At 36.7% G+C, this 22,605-nt stretch overlaps 2 protein-coding genes across 2 annotated transcripts in view; one reads left to right on the plus strand and one right to left on the minus strand.

Annotated features, from left to right (window-relative positions):
- The window catches only part of LOC127433099 (C3a anaphylatoxin chemotactic receptor-like), an 80,220-nt gene extending 68,041 nt beyond the window's left edge, over window positions 1-12,179 (plus strand). Inside the window, exon 3 of the transcript XR_007895841.1 lies at window positions 11,956-12,179. The gene's annotated coding sequence lies outside the window, so the exon portion shown is untranslated. The remainder of the gene's footprint in view (window positions 1-11,955) is intronic.
- A 3,539-nt stretch (window positions 12,180-15,718) lies between these two features.
- Window positions 15,719-20,717, minus strand: LOC127433112 (cryptic protein-like). Its single transcript, XM_051684777.1, has 6 exons — window positions 20,698-20,717; window positions 20,546-20,595; window positions 20,270-20,422; window positions 16,618-16,732; window positions 16,399-16,508; window positions 15,719-15,889 (listed from the first exon to the last, which is right to left on the minus strand). Exons 1-6 carry the CDS (start codon window positions 20,715-20,717, stop codon window positions 15,789-15,791), a joined length of 549 nt encoding a protein of 182 aa, XP_051540737.1. The 3' UTR covers window positions 15,719-15,788.
- Between the last annotated feature and the right edge of the window lie 1,888 nt (window positions 20,718-22,605).

The raw sequence follows: 22,605 nt of genomic DNA on the forward strand, positions 1-22,605 counted from the left end.
GTGCAATGCCAACAAAAGTGCCTCTGGTAAGAAACCTCTTAAAGTTTTTGGATTGAAGCCTGTTTGGTTGTAAAGAGTAGCATCTCTAATTTCATTTGATATGCCGCTTTAAAAAATTCATTTATTCTTCATGCATCAGCGCGCTAATAAACGTGATGTCCACATATGTGGAAAATGGGACCTGATTCCCTCAAAAGTTGAAAAAAAGAACATGTTAGTTATTTTGAATAACTTTCAACATAAACACATCTGTGGGTCGTTTCGCTTCATTTTAATATACATTTTGTTATATTTTATTTTGTTATCACTGTATAATACGGTTCTATTCATTAACATTAGTAAATGCATTCCTATATATTTACTGTGCATATTGAGAATAAATGTATTCATGCAAAAGTTGAAAAATGTTGCTTTCAGAGGCTTTATATGGAGTTAGGATGAAAATAAGGTGCATTTCAAACTGTTCTGAGTCCAGTGCAGACAGACAGCACACTAGAGGTTAAGTCATTCACTAAATAGGGAGCAAGGGAGCATCCTATAGCTCTCTATGCAGTTAAGTGCATTCACTCCTAAAATCTGATCAAAAGTTCAGTTTCAGGTTGCAGATGATGTTTGGATCACTCAACATGTTTGACAGACATGGGACGGTGATAATCAGTACATAGATTCAGAATTTATAATGCACATTTTTATTTTAACATGATGATGCTGGACATTAATTTTAATCAGAATAATTTATTCAGCTGTAATAACTAACTACAGTATAATGTCTCAAAAACATGAATAACCAACACTCCTGAAAACATAATAAAGTATTTGATGAAAATAATCTGACTTGCTATATCTTGGTATTATTTACAATTTGACAACTTAGTCACGCTGTCCATCAATCTTTAGGAAAACATTTGCTCTAGAAAAAAACTTTCTTTTTTTTTTTTTTTTTTTGCTTGTTTATTAGGTGCTACTAGTTACAAATCAAAAAGGGACATGGAAAATGCACACAGCAGTCACACTCGCTCTCAGGAGGTTAAATGGCACAAAACATATAAATAAAAATACGTTTAGTAAGCAATAAAAGAGTAACCACTAAGCAATAACATTTTCCTTTGAGTATACTGGATGCATGAGTGCACAGGCGTGTGTGTGTGTGTGTGTGTGTTTATATCCACATGTATTTGTATATTTAGCTGTGTTTTTGTGTATGCAGTGGTCTGTTTGTACAGTTTTACTGCTTTAGCTGTTGCTATAGCTGGGATGATTTAATCTGTATTTGGTGAAATGTAAGTGAGAAGGATTTGCAGTCAATGAGAGAGCGGTTTGTACTGGATTCACAGTCAAATATGCTGACAGATGTGAAGTTTACACAGGGCTTTAAACTGTGCTGACTTAATTTCTATTTGAAGATGTAGATTATATAGCTTTCTATATGTGAGTGCTACGTGTCCAGCTGGAATATGAAAGGTATATGACTTGTCTCAAGGATTGAAAGCAAAATAAAGCATGGGGAATGACTGAACACATGCACTCATACTGCTGGATTACATCATTTTCACTTGAATTTCATGTTGCAATTCATGTTGACTCATATCAACATGATATGTCCTAAATGTCCCCTATTTTACCATGGTAACTATAGTTTTCATTAAAATACCATAGACCAAAAACTTTTATTATCAAAACAAATAGCAGTCATTCAAGTGTTCTCCATCCCTTGAGCTCTGTAGACAATCAACGCATCACTGGCAGTTTGATTCATGAACTAACAGTGTTAATTAATTAAGAAGCTGTAATCCACAGTGGCTAAAGCTCTCTTGAACTGAACACAGCTCTTGCCTGTAGGGAATCCCAGTGTGCTGGGCTTTCAGGTGGAGTGTAATCCAGAGATTGAGGGAATGATGGATCACAGGATCAGTGTTTGAAATAGTCATTCCACAGCTTGGCTCTACACCCTCCTCCAAACCCTCGACACCAGTCTCATTGCGTCCACACTGTCTCACTGCACACCGTCTCAATCACTCCTGCTGTTTCTCTGTCTGTCTCACTCCCACTCATACACTGTTTCCATCATTCATGCCCCAGTCTCTCTCTCCCACTGTTCCCTAAATTGTATTTGCGAATTTTCCCTGTACAGTCTAGTTTTTGCGTTATGTGTGGCCTATGAAGGAAAGCAATAAATCTTGCTAAAAATACTACTCATTTATACGCAACAGGCTTACACTTCCCATTTAACCCTATTAAAGTATCTAACTTTGGCAGTTGACTCAGAACACCCTAGCAACTGCATAGCAATGCACTAAAAACCATACCAAACTGCCAAGCAACCACATAGCAACACACAAAAAATCCTGAACACCCTATCAGCAAAACAACATGCAACAAAACACCAAAAACACCTTAGCAGCGGAATAGTAAAAAACACCCGCAAACACCACAGGAACCACATAGCAACATGCAAAAAAACAAACACCCACTCAGAACACCCAAGCATCTGCATAGCAACATGCCAGAAACCTCCCTAAACGCCCTAGCAACCACATAATCAGCTAAAAACCATTTAGAACACCCAAGCAACTGCATAGAAATGCACAAAAAATAAATAAATAAATAAATAAAAAATAAAATAAAAAAACACTCAGAATGTCTTACATAGCAATATGCTAAATCTACTCAGATACTAAATCTACCCAAACAACTGCATAGCAATGCGCTAAAAACCCATATTACCCTAGCAACCACATGGCAACATTCTAAAAACCACTCAGAATGCCCTAGCAACCACATTGCAATTTTGCTAAGCAACTGCATAGCAAGCAATGCACTAAAACATCTGAACACAGTAGCAACCACATTGCAACTTGCTAAAACCACTTAGAACGCCCAATTGTGTTGCAATGTGCAAAAAAAAAAAAAACGTAATACATGTTTGCCAGCTTACCTTGCTGATGATAATGACATTTTGGTTAAATACATACTATTTTCTGTGTAGAAAATGTACAATATGCATTAGTTACTGATATACGTAAATGTATATGACCGAAATGGCAAGCGATAACAAAGTATCTGCTCTTAGAAAAATAAATAGAACTTAACTTTAACTCAAAAACCGTACTTCCAACTGGAGTTTCCCAGTCGTAATTACATGTACACCCTCCAAGTAGGAAACTATTCATTCCCAATGAATTCCCTTAGGATGTGAAGGTAGCATAAAACCACTTGGAACAGACAAGCATAGCATTTTCTTTTCAGAAAAAGTACAAATAAAATTTGTATTCAGATGCAGCTTTTTTTCTGGTTTGGCTTGGTTTTGAGACTAGTAGGAGTCATTTTGTGCAAAAGTGTCACATCTTTGATATTCAGTGTGAATACGCTGGATTCTTTTGCGTTCAATATATGGTTCATTACGCCAGCACCACCTGTCAATTAATTCATCTCAAATTACCCTCTACATAACGAGAAGGGTTTGATTCTTATGCAAGCGCTTGTATCATCAAGATAGGTTATTGCCACGCGCAAATTAGACATTTAATTCAGCAGGCCTGCCTTTAAGCAATTAACTGGGTTGAAGGAGAACTAAGCATGACCTCCGCAGTATGTGGGATTTCTGAGCTGAATTTTTATCACTCGACCCATATGCACCTCCTCTCACTTCAGTCTGGCCAACAGTGTGGAACGCAGATGGCTTGAAGAGCAGTTCTCAACGGGTTTTACTTAAGGACACAGATTTTACATTAGACATCAAATGGCGACCCAACACAGTACCAAAATTGCTTGTTGTACAACAAATTGGTCAGGTTTTGCTATCCTAACTATGCATGATTATTTGAGTTGCACTTTATTTATTTTTTTGCATTTAGCATTTAGTTTTTCCCTATCAGAACAGACCCACCAGTTGAGAACCAGTGCTGTAGAATGTCTGCCAAGCTGCGTTCTTAACATATCACCTTTAGATCGGTATTAAAGAAGCAGAGGACACAGCACAGACGAGTTTAAACATAGCCACAGGAAAGAGTGTCTCTCAGAGAGATATGTGAAAGACAAAATAGAAATAGGAGCGAGAACAAAGGATAAGAGAAGATGGCCGTGGACAGTAAGATGATAAAATAAGACAAGGCTATTTCATTTTTCCTGTGTACCTCTGCACTCTTGCAAAAGAACAGACCGCAGGCCTGTGTCTCTTTAAGTAATGGCAGTGTCGCCACCCCCTTCCCTTGAGTCGAGGGTAAATATGTACCCCGTCTGTGTGATGTATAGCCAAGTCTGTTGTGTGAGTGTAAGTCTGACAGCACTTTCTTGCTAATTCACCACTCCCTTCCTATTACTGTGGTCCCCCGACCGTCCCGAGAGCCCGAAGACTGGCCCCAGGCTGCCCTCACACTGTTTACCCTCTCTTACTCTGTTTACTGCCACAGAATAGAGACATTTGCCACCGTCACACAAGCTTTCCACTGGGACAGGAGCAGAGAAAGAATCAAATGAGGGCTTGGTGACAACCACGATACTTTAGGATAACAAACAGTGGGGTCCAAAAGTCTGACACCATTTGTGAAAATGCTTCTATATTGCATTATTTTCTAATTTAATACAACATTTTTCAGTACAGAGTAAGTAGGATAAATTCAATGGAAGAAAAAAAAGGTGCTTTTGTAAATCATAATTATTAGATTTTAAAAAAAAAAAGTCATTTTGAGATACTATTTTATTTCATAATTTTGACTCTATCTCATAATTTTGTCTTTTTACCACATAATATTTATTTTTCTCTTAATTATGGCTTTTTATGTAATAAATATAACTATAATTGATTTATTTTTTTCCCTCAAAATTATGACTTTGAAACTAATAATTATGACTTTGTAGTTGTAGTCATTTCATATTAGGACTTAATCTCATATGATTATGATTTACTATCTTACTATTTCATTTATATCATAATTATGACTTTTTATCTCGTAATCATGACTTTGGATGTAATAATTATGCATTTGATCTCATTTTAAGACTTAGTATCTCATAATTAACTGTCATAAACATGACTTACTATCTCAAAAAGTTGTAACTTTTTAGCACACCGCTGATTTACATTCGGTACATTTTCGAGTGTTTTCGGAAGAGAGGGGGAAGGGGAGGGTTTTGTGTATTGCACTCAGAACTGATACTCGCCACTAGCCAATCAGGTGAAGATAGAGCGGTCTACCTCAGCATTTAACCCTTTGGATCTACAGAGATAATTTCATTTTTAAGAATGAAATTACACCATTGGTGTGTAGCTCACACATTGAATTGAATTGCTTCAAAGGATCTAGAGGATGCCATCTCTATGGGTGCTGCCCGCAGGGTACTCAATATTTCAACTACAAAATGTGCAGCAATATGAAGCAAAGCCCATCTCTCTACTGATACTGATGATGAAATAAAACTTGACACAATTGTTCCTTGCGTGACTCAGTGGAACTCTGCTGTTTTAAAATATGCTGCTCTTTTAGAATATTCTTGCTGTTCAAAAGATAATAACTTGCACCTCAGCTTTGGAATAGGTGATGGACTATCAGTAAGCAGTAAGTGTTAATAGCGTTTCAGTGTTTTTAGATGAAAGCTTTGACCTAGCAAGGTTGTTGCTGTTGATTTTATGGTCATTAAATTGTTGTCGTTTTTTTGTGATCACATGATGGTGCTGACAAAGACGGATTAAGAACTGAGAGGCCCATGGGCCCGTACACCATAGAGGCCCCCTATGACGTGACTACGTTCACTTTTATGCGCTACAGGACGCTTGGCAGATTTGGTTGGCAATGTCTTACATGGCCAGTTATATGTACTTTTTTTAAATTATGAACAGTTCCAAAATCATGCATTATAAATAGGGATGTGCATGTTATTCAAATACCAAAATCACTATTTGGTTATTCTGCACGTGTTTAGAGGTCTTCAACCCGATCTGAGTCTGATGGTACCCGACAAACCTTCAGATTTTGGGCCAGGTTCAGGTCAGTTTTTCAAGTAGGCTATAGGGCAAGTTACGGGCTGTTCACACGTGCGTCGAGGCCATGTAAACACGCACTAGACAGACATCTTTGATCGTTGTGCCACAACTCATGTTAAGTTTAAAAGAACTTTAATACTTATAAACGCACATCAAGACACCCGCATTCTGTTTTACAATTCGTTGTGCAGGACTGTCACATTTTTTTAGACACTGTTAACTTAAAAATAATTTCAATATTTATTAATGCATCTCGAGACACCTGTGTTCTGTTTCAGCATTTGTTGAGCTGGTGTCACAAATCGACATTCTGATAAAGTTCAGATTCAGGTAATGTGACTGTTTCACATGATTCCAGATTGTTTTTCACCTGGCAAATGGTGAGCCAATGTTTTTACCCCTTTTGCTCTGGTGTACAGACAATAATTACACAAGTTAAATGCTGAATCATTTAAAAATCAAAGCATCCCGAAAAAGTCCTATAAACCGTATAGCGTTCGCTGCCTCATGGAATGTGAACCTGCCTGGGCAGAATTACGCATTTTCAATTGATTAAGAATAGGCAGATTATGTTGCAGGCAGTGACAGAGATTATTTTTGTTCAGCTGTGATTTTATCATTTGAAGATCTATGTATTGTGCTATTTAGGCTTATAGCTCACTGTGCACTTTATTCCCTGCTAATCTGAGATTGTGTTCGATGCATCCATGACAATAAACGTTCTTTATTCCCGAGTGACTCCTGACAAATAACACAATAACCGTTCGTGAACTATCGCGGTTAACCAAATATTACAAAAGTTTACTGTGCACATATTTAGGATATTAAGGCACCTTTCTCTTTATCATTAACCATTAAATGCATGCAGGACTTAAACATTTTAAAGTCCTCTATACTGTTGCATGAATTCTGTCATTTATATGAATTTAAACCATCAGCTTTGTACACCGCCAGGGTAAACTGCACCTTATCTTTGTGTTTGGAAGCGTTTTGTAAATCAGACGCTGTTCTCTGTAGTCCTTCAAATAAACGTGCTGCACCTGTGAGACGTAGATTCCCCGCGCACTCGAGTCATGCATTCGACCGAACAAATGGTATTTCATATGAGGCTGACATTTACGTGGATTTATAATAGATATCTCAAAATAAATAAATAAATAATTGATTTAGAGCTCAGGGCCCTTTGGGTTTAGAGGCCTTTGGGCAACGGCCCAGTCGGCCCGGTGGTCAATCCGTCCCTGGGTGCTGACCATATATGAACTGACGCAAATCAAATTTATGAGAAATCAGACAATAAAGTAACAATCAATCATTAATTAATGCTTGTAATGTTGCTATTGTTTTATGCACTTAAAATGAACTTGATGTCTCAGTGTTTTAATGGACCCTTTTCACAGATGTGTTATCATGCATTTCCACCTTATTTAACAACGTAAATGTTGTCGTGGCAGATTCCCCAAAACAGTCATTGAGGCGCAAAGTTCTGATTCCAAAAATAGACTTTTATTACATAGTAACAAAGCAGAGGTGGTCCATGAAGCATCAAAAATTACACTTCAGAATCATGCATTTTTTATACAGTTTCTGTTCCCCCTTATCTCTTTGAGTGATGGCCTCTTCATCCAATGAAATCATCTTATGCCTCCCTAGATTCGTCTTCGCCGTCTCCCTTCTAGCTGGTCACTCTTGACCCCAACGTGCTTCAATGATGGCAAAAACATAACTATTTCATTTTCTATGTATAAAACACACTGTAATCACTTCATATGGTTACATATTTTATATTAACTAACTATCCTTGCTTCCTGCATTACTTTGATTAGTATATTAAATGATTTCCCTTATTACAGTCGTTGGTTACACATATTCCTAAAAATGGAGAGTTGTATGTCTGCCCACATACATGTTTCATCTCATTTCTAGCACTAATTAGTATACATATATCATCTGCCTTTTTTGGACACCAGACAGTTCCTGTCTCTGACCTTATGTCATCCTTTTAATATCCACCTTTAGAGTCATATAGAGTTTAACAAATAAAGGCTGTCAATATACATGTTTTTCATGTCATTTCTAGCACTAATTAACGCACATATATCATCTGCCTTTTTTGGACACCAGTTCTGCTCTTATTAAAACATTTAATTATCCTTTTATTATCCCCACACACATCTCCCTTTGGGTCATACAAAGTCATTAAATTATCAAAATGGACTAACTGAATGATTAAATGAAAATATACAATAATATAGAAAACAGTTTGTATATTTCCAATTTTTTATTTCCAATTTATTACATTGAACTTTTTATTATATTACCCTGGAGTAAGTTTTAAAAATGAAGATACCACAGCTGCGATGAGGCTTCTAACACAGCTGCTGAGGGTGTGATTTTAGCCTATTTCTCTCTTCTTACTGCTGTTATCCAGCACTCTATATTTTTATCTTCCTTTGAAAAGCAGTGAAAGCGCAGTCGCTGGTATTTTCTTTTGCTGTTAGAGCAAACGGGTGAGCAACAATTACATTTGTCGTGGACTCCCATTCACCGCCATTCACATTTACCCAACTATGATCTACTTCTGCTCTGCAAACCCGGATTTGTGAAAAGGGTCCATTATAAACTTTCATTAGATGCACTGTCATTGCTGTTAGATTTAATGTTTATTTCATTCATGTAATGTTTAATGCACTTTTCTTTTTTTTCTTTTTTTTTTTCTTTGGAATGCCCAATTCCCAATGCGCTCTCAGTCCTCGTGGTGGCGTAGTGGCTCGCCTCAATCCAGGTGGCGTAGGACGAATCTCAGTTGCCTCTGCGATTCAATCCGCGCATCTTATCACGTGGCTTGTTGAGCATGTTACCATGGAGACATAGTGAGTGTGTAGGCTTCACGCTATTCTCCGCGGCACTGAGAGCGAGAACCACATTATAGCAACCATGAGGAGGTTACCCCATGTGACTCTACCCTCCCTAGCAACTGGGCCAATTTGGTTGCTTAGGAGACCTGGCTGAAGTCACTCAGCACGCCCTGGATTCGAACTCGTGACTCCAGGGTTGGCGGTCAGCGTCTTTACTCGCTGAGCTACCCTGGCCCCCTTAATGCACTTTTTAAAAATGTCATAATGAGGCTCTTTTTGTCAGTATTAAAGAATGGAACACATTTTCTTCCTCTTTGTACTTTTATGTTAATGATTATCCTACTCAAATGCATGTGACAAAATAAAATAGAATTAAATTGAAAGTAATCCAAAATAAATTGGATTAGATTACCCCAAAATGTAATATATGAGATTACGTTACTGATTGCATTTTTTGTCGTGTAATTTGAAATCAGTACTGGATTACAATTCACAAGTAATCCGCCCGGCACTGTTGACTCTCATAATCAAGACTTACTATCTCATAATGTTGTCTGTGTATCACATAATTATGACTTTATGTCTAATAATTGACTATATATCTCAAGATTATGACTTTGAATCTAATAATAAAAAAAATGACTTGGTATCTCAGAATTATGGTTTACCAGAGAACAAGTTAAATCATGTGGTGGAAATAGGCTTCCATAGAGACTTCCATTTGCTGTATATATAAGCAAAAAGTCGAACTGAACAATTCATTCGAGATTTCTGACTTTTGAAGTCTTCGATTTGATCTCGGTGGATTTGAGCACACTTTGTTATATTTTGATTATATTTTGAAATATTGTTGAGATCTCTATTGAAACTCTAGTGGAGACACTTTCTTTATCTGAGAAGGCTCCATTTACTCTCCATTTCACCTAATTGCTGTCAGAAACAATTGAGACATTAAAGAGATCTAACGTTTCCTTTCCTATGGGAAATTACTTTAATGGTGTGTAATTTCTGCGCCATAGCAGAACCAAACTAAATTGCAAAAGTGATGTTTTCAAACAGGTTTCCTGACCACTTCCCCCGTCTTGCATTGGTCGAGCAAACAGATAGTCCCGCCCCAAAGTCACGGCTTTGGTTAAGCCACAGTGTTTACACTTTTCGGGCTACAAAATGAGCTGGGATATGAGAATACACACACCAAAACAATTACATCACCTTTAAGATAATGCTTAATTCGTATTTAGGAACTGGATCAGGCATGTAAATAAAATCTGTATTCTTAGCACATAATGCTCAGCATTTGCTCAAAAATTGCTTTTTTTTTTTCTTTTTCTTTTTTGTGGTTTAGAGGAAAGAATAATGTTTGTCTCATTCTTGAGTTATAAGCTTTAACTAAATTTCAGTAATCTTGTATTGGTCTAATCCTTTAAGGGAGCTCGAACAAACCTTTCGTTCGGGGCCATGCATTAATAATGCTCTCTTTTTATCAATAGTATATGACTCACAGCTCGGATTGAGCTGATCCATGCATATCCATGACAATGAGTCTATATGAACATTAAAATTGAATCAAAACGCTTTGAAGGGCGAGCCGTTTTAACAAAGAAAAAGAACACCTGCCATGAAAGGAAGAGAGGTGCATTTGATGTTCCTTGGCTTCCTGTATTTCATCTAATGGATAAAACCAAAGAAAGCGTTGAATATAAACCCTGCTTACATCAGAAGAAGTGTCTACTCTGAAACAAACTTTAAAAACCACTCTAGTTTTTCTCATAAGTGATGCAATCACTTAAAGGTTTACCTGCAATAGAGATGCTCAGCCTATAGTCCTAAAACCCAGAAGAGAATCAGCATTTATCGATTATCGGTTTTCGATTTATGAGTAAAATAACGCCTGTGCGTGGTTAACATTACGAGAAGAGACTTGCACGTTTTGTTCTACAACATAAATTACAAGCAGTCATACCTTAAATGTGAATTTTTAAAAGTGTCGTGTGCTTTAAAACTTAAATTGCCACATATGGACTTGAAGGCTTATTACATGTCATTGTTTTGGAGGAATATTCCGGGTTCAGTACAAGTTAAGCTCGTCCCTCCTTTTCTTTAAAAAAAAAAGCAAAAATCTGTGCTACAGTGAGACACAATATATGTGTTAATATGGTTTTGGTGTGATAAAACTGCTTACTGACCTTTTCTGTGTAAAGTAATATCCAATATTGGAACTTTTTTTTTGTAATGACGACGTAATAAACCCTTTAACCTGGTAAATGCATAATGCAGGTAAATCCTTAATTTTATTACACTAAAATCATTTTAACGCACATATTGTTTACGTCTTGTGGCTATAGGGTACAACGGGGCTAAGGAAAATGACCAATTAGATTGCCTCAAAATCAAACTTTTGACACCACACGCAAAGATCTCATGGATCAGGAAATTTCTGCAGTGTTTAGTGAAAAACAGGTGTTTAAAAAAATCCTGTGGTAGTTTTTGTTGCTATTTAGTGTTTTGGGAGAAAATAAAATCAATGGAGCTTTTTTACCCCGTGGAGCCTTTAGCCCCATTGTGCACCAATTACATTTCCAAGTTGGCCTACAAACTGATGTCATGACTGAACAGCTCCTTTGCAAAAAAACAAAAACAAAACAAAAAAAATCCACAGCACCCCCATCCAATCACCCAACAACCCCAGAGACAGATTTCCTGGCATGTAATCCCAGAGGACCCCCTTCATCCCCATTAAACCTGCATGCCAGCTTTCCATCAGAGGAATTGTCCATAGTTTGTGCATATGAAATGTGATCGTTGAAACAATCACATTGCATCAGCGGGGCGCAAGAAGAAGAAAGAGCTTAAGTCCCAGCTGGATGAGACTCATATTATAGTCAGAGTCAGTTTCTCCTTAAACACACCCATTAATCCTCTTTTTGGAGTGTCTGAATGTCATGACTCAGGAAAATGTGGGACTTCCTAAAGCACAAAGAATAGAAACATAGTTAAAAGTCTCTCTATGTGCAGAGCTTTGTCACCGCTGGATTAATCTCTTGAGGAGAGAGCAGCTCATTTTAAGGGGATCAATAAACGTAAAGAAAAGGGAGTTTCTTATGCTACTTTAGAGTCGAGGTTGTTTAAAGTTTCAAAGTAGATTAACACAAGCTGGTGATGTTTGCAGCTTTTGTATAAACTGTATGGAAGTGGATTTGAATGAAGAATATTTAACTCATGCAGTGTCAAGCAGCCAACCTGAGTAAACGATTGACACATTTTTTTCAATTACACTTCAAATCCACCTTGTACGTAAGTGTAAAGAGAGAGTTCGTGCAAAAAATGAACATTCTGCCATCATTTACTCACCCTTGTGTTGTTCCAAAACTGTTTCCAAAATCATTTAAATGAATTAAAACCGACTGAATACTGTTCACAAGACTCTACACTGTTATTTAAGAGTTAAAATTCTGGTGCTTCGAGTCATGTGACATAACAGCATGCTGTCGATTTCTGTGAAGCGCTTCTATGAATGCAGCGCCAACAAAAGTGCCTCTGGTAAGAAACCTCTTTATGTTTTTGGATTGAAACCTGTTTGGTTGTAAAGAATGGCATCTCTAGTTTATTTTGATATGCCGCTTTAAAAAATTCATTTATTCTTCGTGCATCAGCACGCTGATAAACATGATGTCCACAAATGTGGAAATTGGGACCTTATTCCCTCAAAAGTTGAAAAAACAAAATCATGCTAGTTATTTTGAATAACTTTCAACATTAACACATCTGTGAGTCATTTCACTTCATTTGAATATTAATTGTTTTATTTTATCATCACTGTACAATACAGTTCTATTCATTAACATTTAGTAAATGCATTCCTATATATTCACTGTGCATTTTCACATTGAGAATAAATGTATTCATGCAAAAGCTGTAAAATGTTGCTTTCAGAGGCTTTATATGGAGTTAGGATGAAAATAAGGTGCATTTCTAACTGTTCTGAGACCAGTGCAGACAGACAGCACACTGGAGGTTAAGTCATTCACTAAATAGGGAGCAAGGGAGCATCCTACAGCTCTCTATGCAGCTAAGTGCATTTACTCCGAAAATCTGATCACAAGTTCAGTTTCAGGCTGCAGATGATGTTTGGATCACTCAACATGTTTGACAGACTCATGCATGGATGTCTTACATGCCATTAAAATGCTTTTTCCACTAAAGAAAGAAAATCATACAGGTTGGAACAACATGAGGTGAGTAAATGATTTGGGGGTAAGTAGTTTAAATTTTTTGGTGAACTATCCCTCTATAAGTACAAGATGCAGGCCTGAACACCAAGATGCAATAATAATAATAATTCTAATAATTGCATTTACATTTATGCATTTGGCAGATGCTTTTATCCAAAGTGACTTACAGTGCACTTATTACAGGGACAATCCCAATGGAGCAACCTGGAGTTAAGTGCCTTGCTCAAGGACACAATGGTGGTGGCTGTGGGGATTGAACCAGCAACCTTCTGATTACCAGTTATGTGCTTTAGCCCACTACACCACCACCACTCACTGCCAAATGTGTGACACATTAATTCAGGACACTTGAGCAATTTCAACACTTCAATACGAGATGCTGGACGCTGACCATCTTACTTTTGGTCAATATAGATCAACACTTGCTCAACGCATTCCCAATCGAGGGGTTGCAAACCCCTAGTGGTTTGTGGTGGAATTGCAGGGAGTTCATAAGACTTTCTTAAAAATGCAAGTGGTAAAAACATGTATGGTTGGTTAAAAATAAATATAAAAGCTTTCAATAAAATAAGAAAAGTAACAATAGAAATGTTTCACATGCAAAGATGTTGTGATATTCATGTATGTCTTAAGGGTTACTTCAAGAAAATAATTTAGATTAGTAGTACAACTGACAAACAAAAAAGGAACCCCTTGATTAAAGGACTATTCCGGGTTCAATACTAGTTAAGCTCAATGGACAGCATTTGTGGCATAATGTTGATTCCCACCAAAGATGATTTGAACTCCTCTCTTAAATATACAAAAAAAGAAAAAGCAAAAATCTGGGTTACAGTAAGTTACTCATAATGAAAGTCAATGGGACCGTTTCAAAAGTATAGACAAAAGACATAAACAATATGTGTGTTAACATGATTTTACTGTGATAAAATCACTTACTAACCGCATCTGTGGAAAGTTATAGCCAATATTACAACTTTACTGCAACGCCGGCAAAACCAGTAAGTGATTTTATCTCACAAAAAGTGTGTAGAACAGAGATTTTATCACACTAAAATCAGGTTAACATGTATAATGTTGACGTCTTGTGGCTATAATTTTGGAACAGTGTGTATATTCATGTTTACGGATTGGCCCCGTTGACTTCCATTGTAAGTGCCTCACTGTTCGGGAGTCCGCAAAACCCTAGTGGTTCGTGGTGGAACTGCAGGGCAAATTAAATAAAAAAACTAATAATAAAAAAATCTATAGTTTGTTAAAGTATAAAAAATAAACTTTCTTTAAAATGTAATTAAATTAAAAGTAACAACAGAAATATTTCACATGCAAAGATGTTGTGATATTAAGGTTAACATTACTTTAAATCTCAGGGGCACTTCAAGTAAATGATTTAGATCATTGTGGTTCTCAGCTGACAAATTAAGTACCCCTGGCTTAATGTACTGTTCCTAAATCTTGAATAGCAGGCTGGTCCATATCCTAGTCTCTTATCACACCCATTGAAGCATCTCTTTGACTAACTATTGAACTCATGCAAGCTCTTTTTTATGTAAAAGTACATTCTCTTCTCAGAAAGAGGCCGTTGTCACGATTGACAATGGAGAAGCTGCAAGACTTGGAATAAGCTCTCCCAACCCCACCCGGCTATTAATACCAAAGAGAACATGCATTTCAATGTAAAAAGAGTGCCAAGCACCTCTATTTGTTCGGTCTGATTCTGTGGCCCCAACAGGAAGAGAGCCAAGACAGCACTCTAAAAAGAAAAAGGTTTTTGTCTCATTTCTTTCCACATTTAGCTACATGAGATCATAGACAATCAGAGTCTAAAGAATTACTAGAATTCTTCAAGTTGATAAATGAGCTTGCTCTAATAGCTATTCCTTGCATAGAAAAAAGTGGATCATTATGGTTTAGCCAGCCTTTGAAGCATCACCCTTTAATATTTAATCTACAAATTACTTAAGTCTTCCCAAAATCTTAAAACTTTAAATAAATCGATTTCACACCTTTACATCTTAGATACATTTCAGAAAAGTGTTGTTTTGGATATGTTATGAGAATTTTGTCAAACAACCTTTGAATGTCTACTTAAAATGTTCTATGAATTTAAAACTTAAAAAATAGAAAATGGCACCTTTATCTTGGAAAGAATAATGGAAAAATGTGTGCTTTGATGTGCTACGGTTATTTATACCCCTAGTGTTCTGTGGCATCCAACCTCATTTTCACCAGCCATGACAAACTGCTTGATGGAAGTCAGTAAACAGTCAAGTCTTCTTCATTATTGATGGGAGTTTTAATCAGATGAGACAAATTCCTTGGCTCAATCATACAGTTACAGTACATCTCTGCCTGACACTAGAAGGTCAAGATAGCCGTTGCAACCGTTGAGCTTGATTGGCCTGACTTCTTTATATAAGAAGAGAGAAAATAGCTGAAAGGTCAACAATCACAGGCTATCTGAGCATATTCATTCTCTCTCTCTCTCTCTCTCTCTCTCTCTCTCTCTCTCTCTCACACACACACACACACAATATAAATCCTATATACAGATTCCTACACTAAACGGTTGCTTTAAACACAGCTAGCTGCACTTCCACACAAATTGCATTTCAGTGCCACCACTAAAAGCTGCCCTTAATGGTGAAAAGACCTTTCTGAGGTCTGACATCAAGTCTGATAGCATTTATGTACAAAACCAAGAAAACAACTTCACCACATTTACAGTAGGACATTTAAAATCAAGGCAACAAACACGGCAAATGAAGACGGACACATTCTGAAGGCGTTTGAACGATACCACCGAACTTCTTCAGAGTCGTCTGTAAGAGAATAAAAAAAAAGGCAAGTTCAATATGCAAGTATTTCATATGCAAAAATGCAACTTGAGCAAATAGGGCCACTAGCACATACTTAAACATAAAACACAAGCTCTGAATAATCTTTTGTTGTCATTTTGAAGGATCTCAACACCAGTCAGTCACCATTCACAGCCCTACTAGGGAAATGCAGGAGGTAAGAACTTTTCTCCACGGTCTATTGTTGTTTATCTCCAACTAAACCAGTTACAACTGCCTGGAAGGATATTAAGTGTTTGTCTGGTATCACGTTATCAACACATGTGGATGTTGGAAAGATAAATGTGTCTAAACTGATATCAAACAAATTGGCTATGAAGTCAAAGCCTGGGAATACTCCCTTTTTGAAACCGTGCATTTGTTTAAACAATTAAAATACGTGCAAAAAAAGAAATTATTAAATACCTCTCATGAAACAGACTCAAACTGGTTATTCAAGTTGCATTTACAACAAAATGCATGGATGAACTTACCACAGTTGTTGCTGAAAACATGCGGGAAGCAATGCAGAAGTCCATAACCACATCTGCAATATGAACACCCTTTCTGAACCCACTCTCCGTGTGGAATGACACCACAATCCCTGTAAAAAACAAAACAAAAACAACAACAAATATAGTCATATATATAATCCTGTGATCCCAAAAATCTATTATAGCTAAACATTGGCCTTATATGATCTTGGATTTTACCTGAGACGTTCGTCATATTCACAACTCCGACCAGTGAAATGTTTCGGACAGGCACAAAAGCTTCCTAAAATGCACGTTCCTCCATTCTTACAGCAGGTACGGCTTTGTTTGGCAACTGAAATGAGAAACGGCAAATAAATGTATTAATTACAAGTACTGTAAAACAAAACAGCAGCCCCTTCCTGCAATATATATGACTTGGCATTTAAACAGCTGCTACCAACATCTGTTTCCAAACACAACACTAACCATCCAGTGACACTGTGCAGGCCGATACGCTTCACAGCACTGGAATTCCCATTTTTAAAAAGGAATATCCAGTTAACTTGAGCCCAGTTGAGATTTTTCTACTGCACTCAAGTTGTTTCATTTGGTTTCAGACTGTAACTGTTGCAATTAATTGTGGAAAGCAAATAATTCTATTATAGAGCAATTCTTTTCTCTGTGCACGTATAGGCTAACCGGGGGCATTTATGGGTTTCTACATTTGTTTAAGATTGTATCATTATCCATGTAATTTTGCTTCTCAAGTAAATGTATCTTTTTTTAAGAATGTAAAAAAATTTTTTAGATATTTTTATGGGAAAATTGCAAACAAATAATAAGAAAATAATTCTTTCTTTCTATCCATCTTAATGCAAACAGGATATTCATTTATCCTAGGATTTCTACACTCAAAAAAACATTTAGCCTATTTTTAAGATTTACACATTTCAATTTCTTAATAAAATTCCATCAAATGTAATGTTTAACAAAATTACATTAATAAAACAAAATATTAACGGATTTTATTTTATTAAAAGATTACTTTTTATGAATATTATGAAATTGAAAAGTGTGATTTGTTGTGCAATGTGGAAACCAAGTAATTATATTATTGTGTAATATTTTTTCCTCTGTGCATGTTTACTGCATCTAACCAGGGGCATTGCAATTATATATATATATATATATTAGTTTCTACATTTTTCAAAGAGATTATCATTATGTAATTTTGTCCTCAAGTAAATCTATTTTACTTTAAAAATATCTAAACATACTTAATGGATAATTGCACCAAAATAGTAAGAAAACCTGTCTATCTATCTATCTGTCTGTCTGTCACTCTTTATCTATCTGTCTATCTATCACTATCTATCTGTCACTCTCTATCTGTCTGTCTGTCAGTCACTCTCTATCATCTATCTATCTGTATGTATCTATCTATCTATCTGTCTGTCACTCTTTATCCATCTATCTATCTGTCTGTCACTCTTTATCCATCTATCTGTCACTATCTATCTATCTGTCTGTCTGTCACTATCTATCTATCTGTCTGTCACTCTTTATCTATCTATCTATCTGTCTATCCATCTGTCTGTCACTATCTATCTATCTATCTATCTATCTATCTGTCTGTCTGTCACTCTTTATCTATCTATCTGTCACTATCTATCTATCTATCTGTCTGTCTGTCACTATCTATCTATCTGTCTGTCACTCTTTATCCATCTATCTATCTATCTATCTGTCTGTCACTCTTTATCTATCTATCTATCTATCTATCTGTCTGTCTATCCATCTGTCTGTCACTATCTATCTATCTATCTATCTGTCTGTCTGTCACTATCTATCTATCTGTCTGTCACTCTTTATCTATCTATCTGTCTGTCACTATCTATCTATCTATCTGTCACTCTATCTATCTATCTATCTGTCTATCCATCTGTCTGTCACTATCTATCTGTCTATCTATCTGTCTGTCTGTCACTATCTATCTATCTGTCTGTCTATCCATCTGTCTGTCACTATCTATCTGTCTGTCTGTCACTATCTATCTATCTGTCACTATCTATCTATCCATCTGTCTGTCACTCTTTATCTATCTATCTATCTATCTGTCTGTCTGTCACTCTTTATCTATCTATCTATCTATCTATCTATCTATCTCTGTCTGTCTGTCTGTCACTCTTTATCTATCTATCTATCTGTCTGTCTGTCTGTCTGTCACTATCTATCTATGTCACTATCTATCTGTCTGTCACTCTTTATCTATCTATCTATCTCTGTCTGTCTGTCTGTCACTCTTTATCTATCTATCTATCTGTCTGTCTGTCTGTCTGTCACTATCTATCTATCACTATCTATTTATCTGTCTGTCACTCTTTATCTATCTATCTATCTGTCTGTCACTATCTATCTATCTGTCTGTCACTCTATCTATCCATCTATCTGTCTGTCACTCTTTATCTATCTGTCTGTCTGTCACTATCACTATCTATCTATCTATCTGTCTGTCTGTCACTCTTTATCTATCTGTCTGTCACTCTATCACTATCTATCTATCTGTCACTATCACTATCTGTCTGTCTGTCACTATCTATCTATCTGTCTGTCACTATCTATCTATCTGTCACTCTATCCATCTATCTATCTGTCTGTCACTCTTTATCTATCTATCTGTCTGTCTATCCATCTGTCTGACACTATCTATCTGTCTGTCACTCTATCTATCTGTCACTATCTGTCTGTCTGTCACTATCTATCTATCTATCTATCTATCTATCTGTCTGTCTGTCACTATCTATCTATCTATCTATCTGTCTGTCTGTCACTCTTTATCTATCTATCTATCTATCTATCTGTCTGTCACTATCTATCTATCTGTCACTCTATCCATCTATCTATCTGTCTGTCACTCTTTATCTATCTATCTGTCTGTCTATCCATCTGTCTGACACTATCTATGTCTGTCACTCTATCTATCTGTCACTATCTGTCTGTCTGTCACTATCTATCTATCTATCTATCTGTCTGTCTGTCACTATCTATCTATCTATCTATCTATCTGTCTGTCACTATCTATCTATCTATCTATCTGTCTGTCTGTCACTATCTATCTGTCTGTCTGTCACTATCTATCTATCTGTCTGTCTGTCTGTCAGTCACTCTATCTGTCACTATCTATCTATCTGTCTGTCACTATCCATCTGTCACTATTTGTCTGTCTGTCACTATCTATCTATCTGTCTGTCACTATCTACCTATCTATCACTATCTATATATATCTGTCACTATCTGTCTGTCTGTCTGTCTGTCTATCCATCTATCTATCTATCTGTCACTATCTGTCTAGCTGTCTGTCTGTCTGTCACTATCTATCTGTCTGTCTGTCTAGCTGTCTGTCACTATCTATCTATTTGTCTGTCACTGTCTATCTATCATCTATCTATCTATCTATCTATCAATATCTACCTATCTGTGACTATCTGTCTGTCTATCTATCTGTCTGTCTGTCTATGTCTATCCATCCATCCATGCGTCTGTCTGTCTGTCACTCTTTATCTATCAGTCTATCTGTCTATCCATCTATCTATCTCATGCAAACATATCTACTCTAATCCATGTACAGTATTCATTTATCCCAGGATAGCTGCATAAATAAATAAATAAAAAAAAGCCTGTTGTTTAGATTTATGCATTTCAATTTCATAACAAAATTCCATCAAATGTAAAGTTTAACAAAATTACATTAATAAAACAAAATATTTATGTATTTGAAATGTATTTAATTAAAGTTTAGGCCTACTCAATTCAATCTTCAGGCATTTTTGTTATGAAATTGTAATATTATAATTATTATTTGAGTGTATGGTGTATGATCATTTCTCACCTCCAGTTAGTCCAATGAAAGGTAACACGGCCTCTGCGTTGCGGTGTCGATGCGCCGTTTCCGTGTTCATTTCGTTAAACTTATTCAAGAACTCGGAGTTTTTGTTCGGTTTTCCAGACACTCCAACTTTACCACAGTCTGACCCCTCACAACCTGAGAAACAAACACGAATCCATGTTAAAAAAGCGGCCGTTTATACGGGTTTATACACAGCGCGTAAAATGATTCACAATGCGCAAAAGATTCAAAACGCGAGTCGAATATCACGACCTTTACCTGAATCAGAAGAAACCGCCCGACACACAAGCACCGCAGAAAGCAAGAACCTTCAAGCGACAAAAGAAAAACAAGTAAAGTTAAGCCTGTCAGTATCTCGGAGAAAGAGAAATAATTTGTTTATCCAAAAAAAATGTGCAACATTTCCTCGCCTGAACAGTGAATTAGTCATCCCGCTCGCCAACATATTCCAAAAGACTCCAAAAGCGCTGGCGAGGTGAGTGATCTGCTTAATACTGATCCAAACCATCAAAACATCTGCAGTCTCATCCTCTCACAAGCAGAACAGACACCAAATAAACCAGACCAGCTTTTCTTGGTCTTTATTTATCTTTAGTGTCTGACCAGGTGCTCCCTCATGACGCGCAATTAACACCTGTAAACCCCTTCCATAGATATGCATGAGCACACACACACACACACACACACACACACACACACACACACACACACACACACACACACACAGATGCAAATGCATGACACATTGATATTAGTTCCGTCAGTCAAACCGGTTTGAAATGAATCGATTCACTTTAGAATCACGGATCATTAGAGACTCTCCTTATGGACACACATTGATGCAGTTTAATGAAGCATTTTCAATCCAGGGATGCTTATTTCTCATTTAGATCATTAATGATTGTTTATTTATTTATTTATTTATTTATTTATTTTATTTGACACACCCACTCATTTGACATTTTTACAATTATTTTGGTTTTTAATATAATGAAAAACACAACTTCATACAGTGTGGTAACTTCAAACTTTTGGTAGTGTGCGTATGTTTTCATCTATGGTTCTGCTAACTTATTTACACATTGATCATGGATCAATGGAGTGATGCTCATTTTTGTCCAGATCTATTAAAAAAAATAATAATAATAAAAAAAAAAAAATACAAATATTAAAACAAAAAAAATTACTTAAATACGCCTCTTCTATGATGAACATTTTTTTCACATGGTGTAACCATCCATAGAAAGTAATAAATAGTCACTTTGTTACCATGTGACCAAAAAAAAAAAAAAAAAACAAAAAAAACACATAAAACAGGACCCCCTTCATGACTGTGTGTAATTTATTTTTAATAAAAAAAAAAAAAAAAAAAAAAAAAAAAATTCATATCATTAAATATCAATATTTTGACATTTTTATGAAAAGGCAAAATAAACTATTTTGTAAAGGTCATATCTGGTCTAACCCTGAGAAAACGTTTTGATATTCTTGACTCAAACATGAATGATATTTGTTAAAAAACAATATATATATATATACACCGATCAGCCACAACATTAAAACCACCTGCCTAATATTGTGTAGGTCCCCCTCGTGCTGCCAAAACGGCGCCAACCCGCATCTCAGAACAGCATTCAGAGATGATATTCTTCTCACCACAATTGTACAGAGTGGTTGTCTGAGTTACCTTAGACTTTGTCAACAGTAGCAGATTTAGGCATGGGCGACATGTGCAGTTGCCCAGGGCGGCATCTTGTAGGGGGGCGGCACGAGGTACCCACACAGACACCCCCACCCCCCCACCCCCACTCCTGGTCAACAACTTTGAGGGCGTGTTGAAGCGGGTTTCGCACAGGGCGCCATACAAGCTAGAACCGCCACTGCTTGTCAGTTCAAACCAGTCTGGCCATTCTCCATTGACCTCTCTCATCAACAAGGTGTTTCCGTCCACAGATCTGTTGCTCACTGGATGTTTTTTGTTTTTGGCACCATTCGGAGTAAATTCTAGAGACTGTTGTGTGTGAAAATCCCAGAAATACTCAAACCAGCCCATCTGGCACCAACAATCATCCATGTGATTATCCAATCAGCCAATCGTGTGGCAGCAGTGCAGTGCATAAAATCATGCAGATACGGGTCAGGAGCTTCAGTTAATGTTCATATCAACCATCAGAATGGGGAACAAAATGTGATCTCAGTGATTTGGGCCGTGGCATGATTATTGGTGCCAGATGGTGGCACAAGGGGGACCAACACAATATTAGGCAGGTGGTTTTAATGTTGTGGCTAACCAGGGGCATCTAATAGTACATCTACTA

The sequence above is a fragment of the Myxocyprinus asiaticus genome, chromosome 42 (assembly GCF_019703515.2).
Source record: "Myxocyprinus asiaticus isolate MX2 ecotype Aquarium Trade chromosome 42, UBuf_Myxa_2, whole genome shotgun sequence".
Lineage (NCBI taxonomy): Eukaryota > Metazoa > Chordata > Actinopteri > Cypriniformes > Catostomidae > Myxocyprinus > Myxocyprinus asiaticus.